Source organism: Peromyscus maniculatus, chromosome 4 (genome assembly GCF_049852395.1).
Source record: "Peromyscus maniculatus bairdii isolate BWxNUB_F1_BW_parent chromosome 4, HU_Pman_BW_mat_3.1, whole genome shotgun sequence".
Lineage (NCBI taxonomy): Eukaryota > Metazoa > Chordata > Mammalia > Rodentia > Cricetidae > Peromyscus > Peromyscus maniculatus.
In genome coordinates, this window is record NC_134855.1 from 39,495,703 (window position 1) to 39,518,227 (window position 22,525).

The 22,525-nt window shown below is 37.6% G+C and overlaps 1 protein-coding gene across 5 annotated transcripts in view; it reads left to right on the forward strand.

Moving 5' to 3' along the window:
* Tank (TRAF family member associated NFKB activator) overlaps positions 1–22,525 on the forward strand; it is an 83,446-nt gene that overhangs the window by 48,267 nt on the left and 12,654 nt on the right. For 3 of the 5 annotated variants that reach the window (XM_076569558.1, XM_006984623.4, XM_006984624.4), the window contains 2 exons: positions 5,512–5,620; positions 7,290–7,402. In XM_076569558.1, coding sequence (XP_076425673.1) covers positions 5,512–5,620; positions 7,290–7,402 — 222 coding nt within the window. The remainder of the gene's footprint in view (positions 1–5,511; positions 5,621–7,289; positions 7,403–22,525) is intronic. The other 2 variants (XM_016003096.3, XM_076569559.1) reach the window with 1 other exon arrangement.

Here is a 22,525-nt window from a genome sequence, read left to right on the forward strand (position 1 = left end):
AATTCATTATGTAGACCAGACTGACCTTGAACTCAGAGATCTGCCTGCCTCTGCCTCCCCAGTGCTGGGGAGTCTGAACCACCGTATCTGGCTTATTTTTCTGATAGAACCCCAGGTCTTAAAGTGTGTGGGGGGAGGGCAAATTGAATTGTAAAATATATTAGTCAGTGTCCTCTAGAGTAACAGAACTTATAGAATAAATACATAGAATGACTTACAGGCTTTGGTCTGACTAATCAGACAATGGCTGCCTATGAACAGAAGGTCGAAGAATCCAGTAGTTGTCCATTCCACAAGGGTGGATGTCTCAGCTAATCTTCGGTATATGCCAGAATCCCAGAGAAGTAGGCTCTAATGCCATTGAAGGAGTGGACTTGATAGTGAGGTGAGAGCAAGCAGGCAAAGAGCAAAAGCTTCCTTTTTTCCTGTCCTTATATAGGCTTCTAGCAAAGGTGTGGTCCAAATTTATAAATGGAGCTTCCCACCTCAAAAGGTCCGGCTAGTTAAAAGTGTGTCTTCCTACCTCAAAGATCCAGATTAGAAATGGACCTTCCCACTTTGATTTAAGTAAAAATCACTCACAGATGTGCCCTTACATTTTTATGTTTAGTTACTTACAGATGTAGTCAAGTTGACAACCCAGAATAACCATCAAAAGTCTACTTGTCAACTTGATGCACAATGGTATCTCCTTATGTCATGCTTAATTTCCATCTGAAAACAATAATCAGGTCATAATTACACCTAATATGATATAACTGTCCCTCATACAACCACAAATACATTAAAAGTTTAGAATATGTGGCAATGTCCCTCAAGGGGGGACATCTTAGCATCTCAGACTTAAATATGATAACCATTGATGTTTTCTTAATTGATGTTATATAACATAATTGGAAAACTGAGTAACAAAACATTAATATCTGTACAAATGCATTCTTTATAAAATATAACAGAACCACTCATTTTTATTATAATCCTCATTTCTACAACTGGTCATATGGCCTTTTAGCTGGTATTTGTAGTTACATTCCTCTACTACCCATTCTGTATTTCCTCCACCCTTGGCAAGAACTTCATCAGGTCTTAGCTCTTTTCCTGGAGGAGTGACCCATATCTTCATTCCCCAAGGGGCTGTTGTAGTTTCCCACTGACTTTAGTCACAGGATATGGTAGTACCAAGAGACACCCTAACGGATCTCTGTACTCCACATAATCTCTATTACCTCCGACATGGAGAAACAATCCAATTTCCCCTTGATAATCTGCATCAACCACCTACCTAACACTGTTTCCTTCCCTAGCCTGTTGGCTTAAGAGTGTCAGAAGCCGAGAGTGGCCCCAGGCCAAGTCTGAGCTTCCTGTTCAATGGAATGTATGGCTCCTGGCAGGAGCACTCCCCACTCTGGAACCAAAACTTTAAAACCAGGTTTTCACAGTTTATCATTTACCATACTGAGAAGTAGATGACAGTGCTATCAGTGGATAGCCAAATGATAATCTGATCTGTCCAACTCGTTATATCCTAGATAAGTCCTAGTCTCTATGGATGGTGGAATGGGGAGTTTATTAAAGTAATACACAAAGAATGGTTGAGGAGAGAACTACATGCTAGCCAAAATATATGATCTTGTATGCTAAAAAAAAAAAAAAAGTAAAATTGATACTCAGTTTGCTAAAGTTGTATGACATTTTAAACGTAGATTGTGTATAAATTATTAGCTTTTGTCTAAACTGCAGTATATTGATGTAAGTAATATTCATTTTCCTTCATGAACTGTGGCACTCCCTGTGAGAGCTTTTTTATGCAAGCAGAGTCTTCAATAAAGCTTTCATATCCATTAATCTTGGAGCAATTTAAAATGTTTTTAAATTGAGACTATGTTTTACCCACTCAGCATTCCATAGTAAAAATCATTGGAAGAAATCTATAGTGTTTTTTCAGAATATTGAGATTAACTCTTGAACATGAGAAGAAATAATATTTGACCAATGTAAAATATTATAGATGGCTTAATATAGGAAGTAACTGTCTTGAGAAATAGAAAAATTAAAGCATCCAATGTCTGCAATAGGAAGAAATTCAATTAACAGAACTCTATCTTAATATTTATGAAATTTATGAAAATTTGAACAGCTGTATGTCCAAAATTATTGAAAATATGGTATCTTAGTTTTGAAGAGGACAGGCTGAAATTTTTCCTTAATAAAAGAACAAGTGTTTTTATTTAATTTTTTAGACTTTTTTATGCATATTAATGCTTTGCCCGCATATATGCCCATGCATCACACTCATGCCTGATGCCTGCAGAGACCAGAAGAGGGCACTGGATCCCCAGAACTAGTGATATAGATGTTGTGAACTGCCATGTGAATGCTGGGAACCTGACCCAAGCTCTCTGCGAGAGCAGCATGTGCTATAAACTGCTGAGCCAGCTAGTCAGCATAATTCTTAAGATGGGGTTTTTGCTTTATTAATGATACTCTGGAGTATGCTTGAATAACCCTTGTTGATAAATTGACATATATAATATTATACATTTGATCTCCATCATGCTGTTTTGCTGTTGAACACTAAGGAAGAATACGCAACCCTTTATGACACAAGTACCTATATACCTGTTTACTTCTTAGATTATGATAGACCACTTGTTTTGCTAGTCTTTGGAATTAGAAGGAGTGTCAAGTACACAGAAGCCAGAGTCATCTTAGCCAGATGGTGTTTGATACAGATGGATGGTTAGTTGTCATGCAGATCTCCTAGTTGGTAACTTGTTGCTGCCATCTGACTCAAAGAATCATTCACACACACTGGCTGTCAAAAGCATCTTCTCTTCTGTCTGTTTTAGCTGTCATGTCTGTGCTCTGTACAGAAGTGTTGACAAGACATTACTGTTGTACATTTTCAATGTGGTTGTTAGTGAGTTTTCTGTTTGCAGGGTCTTTGATAGTACTGGAATGCACTTGCTTTGTAATTGTATATTTTAAAATACTGTGACTGTGCATCGGTTTTCTGATCCTTTAAAAAGATTTCGTGCTATTTGTTTATTCACAATCATTTGGTTTTTTTAAAAATATATATATATATACAAGTAAACTTGCTTTACTTAATTTTCAAGCATCAAAAGCAAGGTCATTATCCTTTTGTTCCTTCAGGTCATTCTTAAAGGCATATCTATTTCTCAGATATTTAATTAACAATTTAATTAGCCTGCTATTCAATTAATATATACTGAGCATTGAGGTATATACACAGTATATACCAGACACTGTGTGGTACTAGAGATTACAGTAACAAATAGTCTCTGCCCATCAGACATGTAGACAGACTAGAATACTCTAACCACCATAACTACATGAAAGCCCAGGACACACTCTACTGTTTGTCCAGCTACACTTTCAGCATAAATATCATCTGATTTAAGAAATAGTTCAAGATTTCTATGTGAAATAGCTATTGATATATTAACTTGCCCAGCTATTGAATACATTATTTGTTATAATATGTTATAAACAGATGTGCTGAAGTGTGTCTTTAAGCTGGAGAGGAGAAGATGAAAATTAATTGGCAGAAGTGTTCTGAGTTGGTTCCAAATGAACATACATGGTCTTTTGGTTTCTTCACTAAAATTGGGGGTGGAGGAGCATAATGGATGAAGAATGGGCTGAGACTTGAATAATTTAGACATTTATTCTCAGCCTATCTCTAATTTGCTAGGTTTTTTTTTTATCTTGTCACTTGCTCACTGAACAGCAGTAGGATATATATATACCTATCAAGATATAGTGAAAAATAGGTAATTATTGAAATTACTTATTGATGCTTATGAAGTAGTAGAGTTTTTTGAAATAAAAATGTTCTAAATACATAAAGTGCATAGGGAAGAACTTAATATATTGCTGATTCTTTCACCTCAGGAAGCGTATGTAGCCCAGATAATTTTAAGGTATTATGGATTAACTGTAATGTTGGCATCCTTTCTGTATAGTCAGTTTACCACACTCATTCCAGCAGCTTGGATGCCAATGTGTGTAAGACTAAGATGTCTTATTCTGGGAAACGTGGCTCAGTGTTTGACTTGAATATCTAGGGTTCGGTGTCTAGAACTTGAATTCTCTAAGGCTGAGACTCATCATCAATTCTTTCTTCTGCTTATGATAATCAGCATGTGTTTAACTTCATTTGTGGGGTTGGATGGGGGGGGGATGCCAAGTTATATAAGACTGCCCACACACAACATGCAAAGCTAACATGCCAGTGGGGTTACTTACCTGCTGTCGGTTATTCATGTTGGCAGTGTCCTGTGTATAAAAGTCCACCTTTTATTTGGGTGTGTTATTTTTCTTTAATTTCTTAAATTTGTATTTGAGACTTAAGGAACAGATCTTTATTTATAAAGAACTTTAAGCTTCTTTGGAAGATGAAAATAATACAAGTTCATTAATTGTGAACTTTTAATTTAGTCATTTGAAAAAATCAAACATCTAGTATATATCAAATGTTGCTATAATTATTAGGACCCTTTTCATTTTTAAGAAATTTATATTTAGTCATTTGTTCCTCCAGTGGTAGAAAGCGGCAAAGTCTTTCATATTATGCTTTCTTAATATAGCTTTTAAGAATGTACTAATTAGGTAATTGTGATACAACATTTTCAGATTTTTCTTGAAGGTTGGCACATCTATATATCTATATTCCTAATACATATGTCATTTTCATTGTTGTTTTCACAGCCAATATAATAAAATAGCAAGATGGGTGGAACAAAAATATAAGGAGATTATGCCACTTAAAATCTATAAATAACCGGGTAGTAGTGGTGCACGCTTTAATCCCAGCACTTGGGAGACAGAGCCAGGTGGATCTCTTTGAGTTTGAGGCCAACCTGGGTTACCAAGTGAGTTCCAGGAAAGGCGCAAAGCTACACAGAGAAACCCTGTCTCGAAAAACCAAAAAAAAAAAAAAAAAAATTATAAATAATATTTTTATATAATAAAAATCAACCCTCGTGTGCTTATTTCTGGCCACTATACTTTTAGAATTTATATTTGTTTTTCATAATCTTTACTTCTAGCTACTTTTATAGTTTTGTACTCTAAAAATTAATAGCAGTGTTTATTGAAAAGACATAAAATTTTGTTTTAAGACTGGTGTGTTTGTTAAAACATAACTTTAATGCAGCATCTACTTAACCATTCATGCTTTTTTTATTTACAAGTATTAAATTTCAAATTATAATATGTTTGTCTTTACTGAAAGACCAAGAAAACATAGTGCCAATCTCTTGACTGAAATCCTTAACTAAGATAATTTTTAAAAGTTGTATAGTGTTCTGATTGTTTTAAGTCACTGATACAATGATGATCACAAGTAAATCCCTGGGCCAGTCCGTGACTCAAGAATAGACTTTTCAGTTACCTGGGCTTCAGGCAGCCCCTGTGCTTAGTAAATGCATCTGTCGGTGAGAATCAGGCTAACTGGGGTTTTGTTTTGTTTCTTCTTGTCTTCAGACTGAGAACTATGAACAAAGAATACGCGAGCAACAAGAACAGCTGTCATTTCAACAAACTCTTATTGACAAGCTAAAATCACAGCTACTTCTTGTGGATTCTGGTCGAGGTATTTCTTTCTTCCTTTTTTAATGTGTTTCTGGAAACACTTTAGAAAAAAGGTAAAATTTGAGTTTTTCTATTTTTTTCTTTTTTTTTTATTCTGATACAAGAAGCATAGTATAGATATACATTATGTTTATTTAATTGAAACTTGTAGGACATGGGGAAGTGAACACTCATGTATTCTACAGACAGAAACCCTAGATTGCTAAAACTTCCTTGAAGGCACTTTTCCAATGAATAGCAAAGAGCTTTCTAAAACATCTGTGCCTTTGAGATAAAACTAGAAGCCCTAAGAGTCCATTGTAAGACAATTTGTGTAAGTGCTAGTGGGTGCACATACATTGTACATCACAGTAGACATCTAGAGATGAAAAGTCAGAGGAAGTGTCTAGCTTCCAGATAAAAGGGTGAGAAGCTCTGGGCCCTTCCATAGTCCTTGCCCTGTGTGTATCTCCCTTTAAATGTCCTTTCAATAAACCAGTAAGTAATCCAAAAAGGTACAGTGTCCAAAAGTTAAGTTACAGTGAACAACTCTGTAGCCAAGAAAAGCAGTGATCATAGTTAACTTACCAACAGGAAATATGTTCATGATATGCAGCAAAGTAAAGATAGTAAGGTACAAAGTAAATATAATGTATTTCATGTCTACAGAAAAACATCGTTTGAGTTGAGTTTATATGTAGAAAAGAAAAACATAAAATATAAATTACAGTCTTAATAAGAACAGTTCACAAGTGATGAAAATGGATAGCTTTTTTGTTTTTTTAAATAATTTTAAAAAATTTGAATTTATTTATGGGTGTTTTGCCTGCTTATGTGTTTATACCATGTGTGTGCCTGGTACCCACCAAGACCAGAAGAGGGTGTTGGATCTCCTGGAGCTGGAGTTCATAGATGGTCATGAGCCACCGTGGGGTTCTAGTAATCACACCCATGTCCTCTAGAATAGCAGCAATACTCTCAACCACTGAGCCATCTCTCCAGCCTCCAGCTCCTTTTTGTCATAACTACATCTCCTAATTGTCTATAAGCAGGAGTTTTCTCAAGTATAATTATCTTAAACAAGAAAAGCATACCTAAAAAGTGATGTATAAAAGTTTAATTGGCCTGGGAGTGTAACTAGGGTGGAACACTTAGCTAGTTCATCCCAAGCACTATTCCCCTCCTCCAAAAAAATAGCCCTAAGAGTTTAACTGTTGATAAAGTAAAATGTGAAAAGCATAATTAATTCTAGTCTTCTGAATTCTGTATATTTTACCATTGACTCATGGGAAAAGAAATGCTTAGTGGGAAGGAAAAACTCTAAATGGGCAGCTTGCCAAGGTAAATATTATATAAATATTGAATATTGTAAAACTAGAGCTTATAATTTATTCTTTTGAAATTATTTAGATTTGTTTTTGGTTGATTGTTTTTGTTTATTTGGTTGGTTGGTTGGTGTGTTGGTTTTTTGTTGTCGTTTGGTTGTGGGTTTTTTAAGACAAGGTTTCTCTGTGTAGTCCTGGCTGTCCTGGAACTCATTGTGTCGACCAGGCTGGCCTCAACCTCACAGAGATCTGCCTGCCTCTCTGCCTTCCTAGTACAGGGATTAAAGGCATGCGCCACCATGCCTGGCTTCATTTTTATTATATTTTCCAGAGCTTTCTACTGATGTACAGTGCTTTGTCTTGCAGATAACAGTTACGGCTATGTTCCTTTGCTTGAAGACAGTGAGAGAAGGAAGAATAATTTGACTCTTGATGAACCACATGATAAAGTAAGAACACTGAGGGATAAGCAGTCAAAGGTAGGAAGTATTGTCAGACTCATTCTTAAGAGAGTTAGGCTTCACAGACTTGCAGAGTATTTAGTCTGTATGCTCTCACAGTTTGAGTGGGTAGAGCATGGGAAGAAAGTAGATAATATTTTTTTTGCCCCTAACATTGCTTCTTCTACAGAAACCAGCACTTAAATGCTGATATACAATATATCTTCCTCCTCTCATCTTTCTTAGACAATGGCCTGCCACTGAAATCTTTTTTTTTTTTAAGAAAAATTTTTAAATTCACTTTACATGTATGTATCTGTGCACCATGTGCATGCAGTGCCTGCAGAGGTCAGAAGAAGTATCAGATCTCCTGGAACTAAATATAGACAGTTGCGAGCTACCATGTGGGTGCTGGGAACTAAACCCAGGCTCACTGTAAAAACAGTAGTGCTCTTAACCACTGAGCTATCTCTCTCTAGCCTCCATTTTATTATTTTTAATAATGTGTATGTGGGTATCTATATGTGAATGTATGCACATGTATGCAGATACCCATGGAGGCCAGATGCATTAAATCTCCTAGATCTGGAGTTATGGTTGCTTGTGAGCTATATGAAGAAGGTGCTAGGAACCAAACTCAGGTCCTCTGCAAGAGTAGTACAGAGGGGCCAGGTGGCGATGGCACACTCCTTTAATCCCAGCACTCAGGAGGCAGAGCCAGGCAGATCTCTGTGAGTTCGAGGCCAGCCTGGTCTACAGAGTGAGTTCCAGGACAGACACCAAAACTACACAGAGAAACCCTGTCTTGAAAAAACCAAAAAAAAAAAAAAAAAGTACATAATATTTACTAATGAGCCATTTCTCTCCAGTCCCTTGCCACTAGAATTTTAAACAAAGTTGTGTATCCACAAACATGACATATCCATCTCAATATAATTACTTATATTTAAAATAAAGCTTAAGCTTCATATTTCCTAGTGTTTTTTAAAGATTTGTTTGTTTGTGTATGTCTGCATGTTAGTATGCTCTTGGTGTGTATGGGTGCATGTGCCTGTTATACACTCACAGGAGCTAGAAGAGTGTACCAAGTACCCTCCAGTATTATTCTCTGCTACTAGTAAGGTCTGTTTGTGTGTTTTATGTGTGTGAGTGTTTTGCCTGCATGCCTTCATATACACCGCATGGGTGCTTGGTACCCATGGAAGTCAGAAGAGACTATCAGATCCCCTGAACTGGAGTTAAGGATGGTTGTGAACCACTGTGTGGGTCCTCAGAGTCAAACTTGGGTCCTCTGAAAGAGCAACAAATGATCTTCACCAGTGAAGCATCTCCCTAGCCCCAGAGCTGGGGGTCTTTCCCTGAATCTGGGGCTTGCATTTTCTGCTAGGCTGGAAGCCAGGAAGACTCAGCAGTCCTACCTCCCCTCCCTTGACGCTGGGGCCGCGGTGGGCACTTGTGAACTAGGATCAGAACTTAGTCCTCCTGACTGCACTCAGCACTCTGCTGAGCCATCTCTCGAGGCTCCCTGGAGGGTCCCCATCCCCCTCGTGTCAGAAGTGTTTAATGAAGTGAAATTCTAACAGTAATACAACTTTAAACTGGTAGATGGTAAGACAAATGACCCTAGATTTAAATCATTTTCTGTTTTTCCCTTCAACTTCCTTTGCTTGGCTAGCCTATTTCCAAAGGATTAATAATACTGTGCCAAAATTATACTGTATTCCAGACCATGGAAAAGACCTAGAAATAAGCTCTGGGTAAGGAGTAAATATAAATTCAGTGATTTACCATTGTGATCCTTGTTAATACAAGAGAGACGTGTGTGATCACCATATTTTAATTCTTTGAATAGCTCATGAATTTCATTTTCTTGTACGATCACCATTTGATAGAAATGAAATTAGACTGTATTTTAAATTTCTCCTTTTATGTATCTCAATCCAAAGGGCTTTTGAATACTTAATATATAAACAAGAAATCTATTCTTATGTTCATATTTATATTTATTTTTCTTTTCAAAATGTTTCTAATTGAAATGAATTACATCACTTCCCCCTCCTTTCCCTCCCTCAAGCCCCTCCTCACTACCCTTCCTTGAACCACTCTCATGTGCCCCCTTTCTCAGGTTGATAGCTTCTTCTCCCTTGATTATTATTATAATATATATAGATATAGTGTATGCATATATAGTGTATATGTATATATATATATATATATTCCTTGATTTTATACATGTATATATGTGTGTGTGTATACATACATACACAACTTGCTGACCCATTTCCATTTTCTGTGTGTATGCAGTTTCAGGGCTGACCATTCTGAGTTGGACAACCAATAACAGGGCTCATCCCTGAGAGAGACTACTGATCCCTCTTTCATCAGTCATTAATTGCCTATAGTTCTTTGTCTAGGGTGGGACCCCACAGAATTTCCCTTCACAAGGTAACATGTCCATTGACACTGCCGTTGCTCCGGTCTTGTTTATGCAGCCATTCCTAGGAGAGAAGTTCTCCAGATGATACAGTTTTTCCACCCCTCTTCCATTGCGTTCCCCAGAGATGCAGGGACAGTGGTGTAGAGGAGTCCATCAGGGCTGGGCTCCCCACTCTCTGTTGATCTCTGCACTGTGCCCAGTTGTGATTTTCTGTGATGGCTTCCATCTGCGGTAGAGAGAAGCTACTTTGACTTGGGGTGAGACCTACACTTGTCTGTGGGTATAAGTAGCAATAGTAGATTATTTTCTAAGGTCCATGACCTCACTAGCCCCAGGAAGCTGGCTGGATTTCCAGTACCAGGCATGATTTCCCCCTGTTGAGTGGCCCTAAGTCCTGTTATACAGCTGTTGATGGCCACTGACGTGTGAGTGAGTTACTGCGCCTTTCTGTGTATCTGCCATGCTGGTAATTGTCATGGTTCAGAGGTATTACAGCTGTTTAGTTGCTTCCCGCCCTTGGCATCTTGTACAGTATGTTCTGGAACCAGGGAAGTGAGACCACAGGAGATAGGGTTTCAGGTCAGATCCAGCTCTAGTCATCCAGGTCCTGTGTCCTAAGGGTGAGGTGTCTTCAACCCACCTTCAACTCCTGAGAAAGAACCAAGGGCTCCATCTGTATTCTTTGGGGAGTCACTTGGACTATCTTGACCACCCTTTCAAAAGGAGGGTTTCTTTTTTTCTTTTTTTGGTTGGATCCCCTCCCTGTTACTCCTTTTCCCATTTCATATTACCTGTATTCTCTACCTGCTGCCCCTCCCCCAGCACACAACGGTTCCTTTGAACTTTTTGGTTTCTCTGGTTACTCCATGCTGTATACTCCCTTCTGAGGATTTGGAGCTAGGAACCAAAGATGAAGGAGAATGTGTGGTGTTGGTCTTACTGGTCTGAGTTATCTCACGTAGCATAATCTTTTCTAGGTCTTTACATTCACCTGAAAATTTCATTTTTCTTAATATGAACAGTATTCCATTGTGTCTATGTACCATGTTTTCATTACCCATGTTTTTGTTGATTATTTAGGTTGTTTCCATTTTCTGGCTTTTGTGAATAGAACGGCCATGAACATACCTGAGCAAGTATCTGTGGAGTGGGATGTCAGGTCCTTTGGATATGTGCCAAGGAGTGGTATAGCAGATCATATGGTAGATTTATTTTTCGTTCTTTGAGGATCCTCCATACTAGTTTCCAGAATGGCTGCCCCAGTTTGCATTCCTGCCAACAGTGAATAGGAGTTCTTTCTCTACAGCCATTTCTCACAGCATTTGTTGTCAGTTGTTTTATTGATCTTAGCTGTTCTGACTGGGAAACTGTTTAGATTACTAGTCCATTTCCCATTGGGCCATTTGTTCCCATGACTTTTTTTTTTCTTTTTCCGTTCTTTGTATATTCTTTAATCCTCTGGCAGATGTGTACTGGCAAGGATTCTCTCCTATTCTGTAGATTTCTTCTCATGCTTGATTGTTTTCTTAGCTGTGTAGAAGCTTTTGAATTTTCTGAGGTCCCAGTGGTCAATTATTGCCCTTAGTTCCTGGGCAAGTGGAATCCTATTCAGGAAGTCCTTTCCTACACCTCTATCTTGTAGGCCACCACCTATGCTTCCTTCTAGCAGTTTTAGTGTTTCCCGTGTCAAATTTGAGGTCTTTGATCTACTTGGATTTTTTTTTCCAGTTTGATAGCTAGAGGTCCAATTTCATTCTTCTTCTGCATGTGGACATCAGTTTTTCCCAGCACCACTTGTTAAAGATACTGTCTTTTCTTGAATGTTTCTCACTTTTTGTCAAATAGCAGATGGCTGTAATTATGAGTACTCATGTTTGGGTCTCTGTTTATTCTGCTGGTTTTCATGTCTGTTTATATGCCAGTATCATATTGCTTTTATTACTATAGCTCTATATTGTGGGTTTTTTTTTAATTTCTTTATTTACTATGTATACACACACCAGAAGAGGGCATCAGATTCCATTATAGATGGTTGTAAGCCACTATGTGGTTGCTGGGAATTGAACTCAGGACCTCTGGAAAAGCAGCCAGTGCTCTTAACCTCTGAGCCATCTCTCCAGCCCCTCTATATTGTGTTTTTAAGGATAACTTAGATTTATTACATATTTGAGAGCTGGCTATATATTAAGTGTAAAATAATTAGTCCTAACTTAGAGAAAATATTGGCTAATTAAACAACTGAAATTAAAATCTTTTGCATTTGCATATGTATTGATCTGTGTTTAATGAGTTATCATTAAATTCAGGTATTTTAGATAATACAGATGAGAAATTATTTCCTAGGAATAGAACTTTGAAATATTTTGTTATATTAGCTCCCCCGCCCAAAATGAAAGCAGTCCACAGTTGCTATTTTGTAAAAGTACATATCTGCATGATGAGACTAGGAAAGCATAGAGGAATGGATAAGATATACCTTAAGGTATAATATAATATGTTGATAATATTTGAATAAAACTAGTCTATTTCTAGAAGTTACACTCCTAATCAGTCGGCCTTCTAAGTTAACAGAAATCACTTTAACCAGTAAGAGAAGGATTTGCTTCTAGCCACCTAGAGTCCTTTTGTCCTTGTGTCTGATGGATGGCTTGAAGAGTTGTTGTCTGTAAACTATTTCTGTTAGATGTGCAAGAGAGAGAGGCTGTTGAACACTTTGGCAGATTACACTTGTGTAGCCGCCTCGAGAAATGAAACATGAAATGAAGGAATTAGAGATACATTAGTGGGGGAGACCTTTTTAGAAAGTTTGACTTAAGAAACTTAAAATTGAGTTAGGGCTGTAGCTCTGTGGTTGAGTGCTTGCCTAGCATGCATGCATCCTGGGTTCAGTCTCCAGTACTGCAGTCACTCAACCAATCAATTAAAAGTGTTTGTAATTCAGCCTGTGTTTGTGCTGTTCCTAAAAAGGGAGTGTGCAGGAGTCCTTTTTCTTCTAAAAAGATCATTAAAAGGTCAAGACAACAAGGCTCTATTATTAGATAATGCTCAGTACTCTACTTAGAGTTGAAAGAATGTGCCTAATTTAACTTGAATAACTGGGTTTTTACCTCTTGTTCACCATGGTAGTTGCATATCTTTTTCAATGTCTGTCATATAACTAGTTACCCTAAACTTACTAAAAAACTTAACAGCATAAAAACAACAAATTACTGTTGCAGGAATCTTAAAAGTTCTTATTAATAAAATCAAACCTGAGGCGAGTTTTTGGGGTCCATGCTGGTAGATCAGAGAGACAGAACAAGCCACAGATATCTCACCTCGCTGGATCCTCAGCTGGTCTTGTCTCCTCAGACTGGAGGCCTCTGAGTCCTCATCTGGAATGGGTCTCAGCTGAATTACTGCTCAAAAACCTAAATGCTTAACCAGCCAAATGCTTAACCAACCAAAAGCTTCTAGTTTCTGGTCCTCACGCCTTATATATCTTTCTGTTTTCTACCACCACTCCCTGGGATTAAAGGCTGGCTTTCTGGGATTAAAGGCGTGTGTCACCATGCTTGGCTATTTCCAATGTGGCCTTGAACTCACAGAGATCCAGAGGGATTTCTATCTCTGGAATGCTAGGATTAAAGGTGTGAGTGCCACCATCTTCTAGCCTTTGTATCTAGTGGCTGTCTGTTCTCTGACCCCAGATAAATTTATTAGAATACACAATATTTTGGGGAACACAATACCACCACATTTCCTCTCTTTTTGTCTAAAATTAAAAAAGCTTATAACTAATACAAGAAAAACTATCTTCAATAAGTATATGCAATATACAGTCAAGATTACATTAACAATGTCTAGTCCATTAACATTTGACAGATCCAGACAAAAAACTCCATTATATATATTAACAATGTCCAGTCCAGTAACATCTGATAAACTCAGACCAAAAAATTTTCATTACTTATCTTATTTAAAACAAGTAGTTCCTTTTTAAAAGTAGATTCCATAATCTCCCTTTTTATCTTATCAAATTACTTTCTCAATTTCTGTGTATCAGAAACTCAGGAGTGACTTAGCTGGATGGTTGTGGCTCACGATTTCTCATGTTGTTGAAATCAAAAGTAGGCAAGGATTGGCGGCTGAAGGCTTCACTTGTTGGAGGATGCACTTACAAGATGGCGCACTCACATAACTTTTGGCAGGAGGCTTTGCCATATGGGTGTCTACTCATAGCCTGGCAGCTAACTTTGCTCAAAGGAAGGGATCCAAGAGTAGAGTGCAAAGTGCTTTCTATGACCTAGTCACTAGAGTCACATACCTTCACTTCCACAGTATTCTTTCTATTCATTAGAAGTTGTCAGTTGCTCCAGGAACAAAAAAGTAAGTCTGTATCTTAAAGAATAAAGCAGTAAAAACAATAATGTGTTATATATATATATATATTTAAGTATCCATAAGCATTGTAGGTCACAGTCAATAGAGGAAAATGACAATGGTAAGGGGTAAGGAAAGGGTTAGTCTCCCCCATCAAATGATGACAATGAATTCAGTTTCCTGAGTCCTATGATTAGGCTCAGAAGGAAGAAATACCATGGTCTATGATCTTAAGAATTTGAAAGATTATAACATAAATATAGACTTTTAAGAGAATGTTAATGGATAATTTTTAGAGAACTAAAAAACCATTGCATGTTGTTAACTACTTTTTATAAGCAATTTTGAAAATTGAAAATATTTATAAATAAATCAAATTCTGTGAAAATGCACCCTCTTCCTCTCTCCCCCCATCCCCATTGTGTGCACATACATTGAACTTGAGTTCCTTTTAAGCTTTGAATACTCAGTGGTATCGCAGCTCAGAGTTCTAAATGCTATCACAGTTCTTCCAAAAATAACATGGTCAGGTCTGTCACAGCACTATGGTCCTGGTACCAATTTCTCTATTAGTTTGCTTCCTTTTGCTGTGATAAACACCATGACCAAAAGCAACTTGAGGAGAGAAGGGTTTATTTCATCTTACAGTTGTAGTTCATCATGAAGGGAAGCCAGGGCAGGAACTCTAGGCAGGTACCTGGAGGAAGGAACTAAAGCAGAGATCTTGGAGGAATACTGCTTATTGGCTTGCTCTCTGTTTCTTGCTCAATATGCTTTTTTATACAAGCCAGAATATCCCCTACCTAGGGATGGCACCACCCTCAGTAGCCTGGGTCCTCCAGCATCAATCACTACGAAAATGTCTCCACAGGCTTGCCTACAGGCCAGTCTGATGGAAGCAATTCCTCAATCTAGATTCCCTTCTCTCAGGGACTCGAGTTTGTATCAAATTGACAGAAACCAATCAGCACATCCTCCTCCAGTTTTTATGTCGGGCACTTTAGGCAGGTGGGTGAAGTCGAACACCGTTAAGCTTTCTGGCCTTCTGTAGTTTAGAGAATCTTAGACTGACAGGTCTTGGTTTTGGATGACATCTTCATGCTTGCATTGTGTGCATTTACATACTCTGGACTTATGGTTGATTTCCAGGGATATCTGTCTAAGTGTTGGGCCCCATACCTTCCTTCAATACTTTAGAAATTATTTTCTGTTGCAAGTCTCTTAAACTGCATGCCTATGTGTACACACACACACACACACACACACACACACACACACACACACACACACACACACACTATAATATTATAGTCCAGGCTTTTTATCTAGAGAGTATAGCATACAGATAGATGGCAGACATACTATTTATCATTTAAACAAAACTTAAAATTCAGACTTTTCAACAAGTCTTTTCAACTTTAATCACCAAGTGATTTCCATCAGAAAGTTAGATTTGATTTATTTTGTCTAAGCATAGTACTATCATAAGTTTTCTAAGAGAAGAGATTGCAATAAAGTTGACAGTTACTCAGATGTTAAAAATATTGTCAGCCTGGCAGTGGTGTTTGCATGCCTTTAATCCCAGCATTTGGGAGGCAAAGGCAGACAGATTTCTGAGTTGATACCAGCCTAGTCTACCGAGTGAGTTCCGGGACAGGCAAGACTACACAGAGAAACCCTGTCTCAGAAAAGATAATTAAATATATTATCCCTGTGTTCTGTTAACGCTCACCTTTGTCTTTCCCTCTTATTACACAGAAATGAAGCTGTGTAGTTGGCCAACAGTGGTACATGCCAACCTGGAGGAGAAAAATGTGTTCTTATGTGTGCCATGTTAGAGAATCCTTCCCTTTTCAGTGTAAGCAAATGTCATTCGGAGGGTAGAACAAGTTTTATAAGTTCCTTGAATTTAAATTAGTATACTGTATATGCAAATATATATATACACACACATACACATATATATAATAATTTTTAGAAAAAGAAAATGAGAAATGACATCTCCCCTAACATTTAAGCAAATTTGAGTATGTTCAGTATGGCTGTCTTTTTTCCCCTTATGTCCCCAAATTGTCCCTTTTTTCACATCACCCTTCTTCCCTTTTTAATTGTAAAGCCTGTAAAATGGAGTTGGCATATTCTTTCCAGCCTTGGTTTCCTCATGCTAAAGCATGAAAAGGCTGTTTTCTCTCACAGCCTCAGTAGATAAGGAACAGCCCTCTCCCCCACCTCCCACCCCCAACCCCCCCGCCGCCACACACAAAGCAGTCTAGTTTCTCTTACTGTTGTGTTAAAATCTGTCATCCTAAAAGCTAGTTTGAAGGTATGATTTTTTCAGTGTTATAGAATGCACCTACATTCAATTTGCTGTATTTTGGTTTTGTTTTATGTCTTCTTCCTTAAATTATATACTAAGAATCCAGCCTCATGTACAAAACACGCCTGTAAAAGGAAAGCTCTTAGCGGCTGTTGATAATACACTAATACTTGGTAAGAGGCAGGTCCTCTTTTTACAGTTTTGTTGGCATGTATGTGCACATGCCCCGTGGTGCACATGTGGAAGTCAGAGAACAACATGCAGGAGAAGTCTGGATCAAACTCCGGTAGTCAGGCTTGGTGACAGGTGCCTTTACCTGCTGCTGAGTCATCTCCCTGGCCCAGTTTCTTAACCATCTGAAGCCACATCAGTGAACTTCTCACCTCTCTAAGAGCCAGTGGTCTGTCTTACGTTTTGACTGTCTTTTTACTCAGATAGATTTATAACATAATGTGCTAGCCATTTGGAGGTTATTGGTTTACTGGATTGTAGAGATTATAGATCTTCCAAGTGTTAACTTATTAGATAATATTTAAAAATCAAATTTGATAGAATCATCAAGCTCACCACAAAAGCCTTTAACTATTGGGCAGCTGTCAAGCTTGCTATAGCAGGTACAACTTTTCCAAATTGTAGTTCTCACTTGAAAGCTCAAATTTTATTATTGGCAACAAGTCTTGTCAGTTGTTTTCTTAAAGTGACAGGCTCGCTTCATTTGCTTTTGAGAAAATGTCTGACTAACCATAGCCTGCATGTCATTCATTCTGGGAAGTGAAAATAGCATTCTATTAAAAAAGTGACTAGTTCAGCTTGTGCCTCAAACATTACACAAGTTTTTTTCCCCTAAGACAACCCTTGCACTTGAAGATGACATCAGGAGTTTCATTCACAGTTGCTTTTTGTACCATCAGTGTAAAGCCAATACAGTAAGCCTTGCAAATACCATTTTAATGCTATTGTGAAAATAGTTTAGCTAATAGATAGCATTATGTAAGTTTAATCATTAACCTCTTTGCAGATACAAAAGAAAACATAGACCATGTCAGAGGAAAAAATGTCTTTATTAGCTGTAAAATAGCAAGCAGCAAGAATAGATTTGTCTTGTTCCCACCTGGCAGGAGGAGGTTTATATAGGAGAACCCAGATGGATGCCTGTGATTATGTTAGTGGAAAGGAGCATTTAGCTTAGGGAATCTTGCCCTTTATAACAAGCACCAGTTCAGCTGGATCTTTGGGAAACTATGTGTTCTTTCAAGTTGGCTGTCTGTAAACACAGTCCAGAAAAATGCCCAGATAAAGAATAGTCAGAGCCTTGGGTTCTTGACATGTGCAAGGACACCCAAGGCCTATGACAGTACTCTCTCTCCAATTACAGATATCTTGAAAGGCTCTTGGCATTCACAGGGTCCTGAATTCTTGTTGAGACTCACTGGTGAAGACAGATTGTAATTTCCTGTTAGGAATGATTTTTACCTTTTTCTCAGTAAGAGAAATACTAAGAATATTCTAGCATTTCATCAGCTTTAAGAATGCATGAAGATCACAATGGTTTTCTCATTGTTCCTCTTCACATTTATTGGATAATTTTTATATATTAAGTGATACTTATAAATTATCTCCAGTTACTTATCTGTATCCACTGTAGTAAGCACATAGCAAATGCTGATTTTTTTTTTAACTGTAATCTAGTAGAAGTGTGGAGTAGAGGGATATGTAGCTCAGTGGTAGAGTACATGTTTATCATATGCATCCTGGATTTAAGAATATATGTAATGGGACAGCAAGGTAGCTCGGTGAGTAAAGATGCTTCCACCAAATCTGATGACCTGAGTTTGATCCTGGGGACGCACTTGGTGAAAGGAGAGGATTGCCCTGGCATGCATGCACAAGTCTCACCACACACAATGTATAAACTAACGTAATAAATTTTTTAAAAGAGAGAATGTATGTGGATCAGAAATGAATACTAAAAAGCCACTTAGCTTTGTTTAACCACAGGATCTCCAGCATTTTCCTAATGTGGTATTTCGACATTCTTTTAATGGGCTTAGTAATCCCTTCAGTGACATTGCTAAAATTTGGAGGTTGAGGAGGGGGTGGCTCACCGAAGTTTTCATTTGCACCTAATACATTACACTCTGAACTCTCCTGCTCACTCGGCAGACTCCCTATGTTAGGACAGGAGACTCACACTGAAAGATTTTTTTTCTTTGCCATTAGTCATATTTCCATATTCTTTTTAAATTTTTTAAAGATTTTTATTATGTATTTTTAGTATGGTTTTATTAAGTGTAAAATACAAAGATGAATACTATTGCTACCACAAGAGTTGGCATCTTTTATTACTATGTCCAAGTTTTTAATTGTCCAAATAAAAAAAGAAATATAAGAATATGGGGAATATTAGCATCTAATCTACATTTTCCATTGGCAGTAGAATAAAGCATCAAATCTGGGTTTTTTATTTCTTCTGCATCTACATAATTAAGATCATTTCACATTTTTTAAAACTTAATTCACAAAATAATAGAATCAGGTCTTGGACACTTACGAACCAGGTTTGTTATTATGTGTGTGCACCACATGCATGCCTGGTGCTGGTCACACTGCATCTGCACTCAGGAAGCAAGGAGGATGGATGCTTGTGCTTTCTCCTTCCTTTATATATATTCAGTCTCTGGTCTCAGCCCATGAGATGGGAGAGCACATTTAAGGTGAGTCTTTCCCTACTTTTCTGGAAGCACCTCATTGACACACCCAGAGTTGTGTTTCCATGGTGATTCTAAATCCAAACAAATTGACATTGAAGGTTGATCATCACAGTACTGTGTACATTAAATTACAGGTAAAGGGTTTTTCCAGATCAGTTTAATAGTAAGGGAGCATTTGGGAGAAGGGTATGAGAAATCTTATGTTAAATGGTTACTTAAGAATATATATAAAATATATTCTATTTTACATGAGAATTCACCCCCAGGAATAATACTTATACTCCTTAAGAAGGTAAATTAAGGTGCTGGGGAGGTGGCTGTGCACTTGAGAGCACTGCCTGCCCAGCCAGAGGACCTGGGTTTGATCCCCAGCACCCACATGGCAGTTCACAACTCATTTGTAATTCTAGTTCCAGGAGATCCAGTGTTCTCTTCTGGCCTCCACACGCACCAGGCATGGATGTAGTGCACAGACACATACAGGCAAAACACCCATACACATAAAGTAATAAAATATTTCTAAACAAAATAATTCAGAAAGATGTATAGAGAATGTAATGAGTGAAGGGCTTAAAAGATGAGGTCATAGAAAGTATTAATTTTCAAAGTGATTTAGTGATTTGAAATCATAATAGTTATATACAGATGAAGCATTTTTGAACTTTTTAAAAGTGTTTTTTATTGTAGCATTGAATTGATAGATATTTTTGGTGGATTTATATTAAACCAGAACCTTGTAAAGAACTTGGAAGTAATTTAATTTTATTTTTATATTGTTTATTTTCTTGCCATTTCCTTCAGAACACTGGGATGAATCCCGTTTTGCCCTGGAGTTGTTCCCACACTGGCAGTGGGTTTGCCTCGCACACTGTCTCGTGTACAGCAGACCAAGCTCCTAGTATTTTGCTCCTCTTATGTGCTGTATTTCCAGGAATTTTAATGAGGGTGAAAGAACCATAGATTTTACATGTACATAGATTTGTGCAGATCAATTACAATTCCCCTATTTCTATACTTATATTATCTCATTTCTTTCTGTATTTTTTTTTCTGGTCCTATTTTGTGGGTCTTAATTCTCTTGTTTTTGCTTTTTCCTTAGTTCAGTTAAATCTGATACTTGTCGTCTCCATGAATTTTGTTTCACTATATCTGAAACTCATATGGAAATATCCAGCCTCAGTTGGTCTTTTCATATTTAATTCTTTAAATTCTAAGAAATCTACATGAAAGGCAATCTCTTGTTTTCTGTTTCTTTTTCCACTACTCAGGTTTCCTTTTTCTGTGCTGAGTTTTACCCAGCTCACATTCATAGCTTCACAGTTTTTCACCCTTTGTCAACTCTTCCCTCCCTTTTGGCATGTTTCTTGATTTACATTGCTCAAAGTGAAAGTAGTTTTTTAGCATGGACCTGTACTCAGGAGGCTAAGGCAGAATTGAAGACCAGCCTGGTCTATACAGCCAATTCCTAGTTGGCCTTTCTCTTTAAAAAAAAAAAAAAAAAAAAAAAAAAGATCAGGCATGGGCATGGTAGCTCATGCCTTTAATCTCAGAACTGAGAAGGTGGAGGTAGGTAGAGATCTCTGCAAGTTAAAGGTCAGCCTGGTCTATAGAGAAACCCTGTCTTGAAAAACCACCAAAAAAAAAAAAGTGTAGTTCTCTTTTTTCTGTTTTAAAAGAACAATCTTCTTGAACATAATCCAGAAATTATATGAATTAGTATTGATTCCACTGAGTTGCCCAAGCACCTAACAGTAAACATTATTTTTGCATGTGAAGATCCCAACTAAGTTTAGAGGGAATACTTCGTGCAAAACTGGCATAACATGGCAGGTATTGCTATGTATGTCACTAAGAACTTATACTCTTTATTTAAAATTAGTTTTCTAGGGCTGGAGATGTAGCTCACTGGTGGTAAAGTACTTGCCTGGAATGTTTTGAGTCATAGGCTCAATCCCCAACAATAAATTAGTAAAAATAAAATTAGCCTGTTAAGGTTTAGGTTACTTAAATATAAGAGAATATGCAAATACTTCCACTTTTTATACCAGCGATAACAAAGATACGACTTTGTCTAAAAATGTAAACTGAGGCATGCCTAAATCCTAGCACTTGGGAAGCTGAGGCAGGAGAATCTTGGTAAGTTCTCAGTGGCATACTTAGCAATGCCTGTCATGTTACTCTGGGGTCTCTCTGTACATGGCCTAGGTTAGCTTTGAATCCAGATCCTCCTGCCTCAGCTTCCCAAGTGCTAGGATTATAGGCATGGCTCAGTTTACATTTCTTTCTTAGAGGGATTGATAGGTAGTACTTTCTGAAAGGCAACACAAAACCATTTTCAATTCTCGTTGTCTTTTTGACAGTGTTAGGGACACACCTCGGGTCTTGGGCATGTCAGGCAATTGCTCTGTCTTTGAGCCACATGCCTAGCCAACTTTCCGTTATCCCTATATGAAGAGTAAACTGGGTCTTGGACTAATGGAATAGCAGCTGCTGTTTTCTTTTTCCACTTTAAGGATCACCAAATACTCTGGCTCTGACATGCATGCTTTTACTTGATACTTACCTATGAAAAACTAATTGGCCAACACTAAGATTATCCAAGTTCACACACAGGAAGTATTCAGAACACTTCACATTTCAGCTTTCAGGTGGGTTTGTTGTAATGGATTCAGTATGAGGGCTTATCCCCATGGAGAGTGAGTAAGACATGTGCACCTCACTTCAGCACTCACTTTACTAGTTACACACGACTTGCAGTAGTTCATGCTGTTGTGTATTTTATGTCTTAAATAAATCCATTTGTTGAATGACTTGACACATAAAAATGTCTTAAAATGTTCATATTTCTCTTGCTTTCTTACTTGAAATTAAGATAATTTCAGCTTCCTACAGTGTAAAACCCACTTAGTAATATTTGAGAATCAAGGGAAAAATGTTCTATCTTTCTGGTGTTAACTTCCTCTCTATACAGCAAACAATAGTCAATGAAGAAAGATAACATGAAGGCAAGATGTGCTGGTACATACATACATACAATCCTGTAGTTGAGAGGCTGAGACAAACTAAGGTACATAAGACAACCCTGTCAGATAGAGGGAGCTGGCAGGAGGGAGAGAACATTGAAAAGTCTGTGTTGAGGAAAGTGTTGAAGTTGCCATCGGCTACATTAGTCCCAAAGCCTTTCAGAAATAATGATTATCTTGAGAGAGTTGTGTCATATTGTTACAGTGGGAAATGGCATTAGCATGTTAAACCCGTTCTAACTAAACCCTACCGCAGAACATCTTCAGCAACCCATGTGCATTTTTATTTTCCAGCTAGTATGTTGAGGGTCT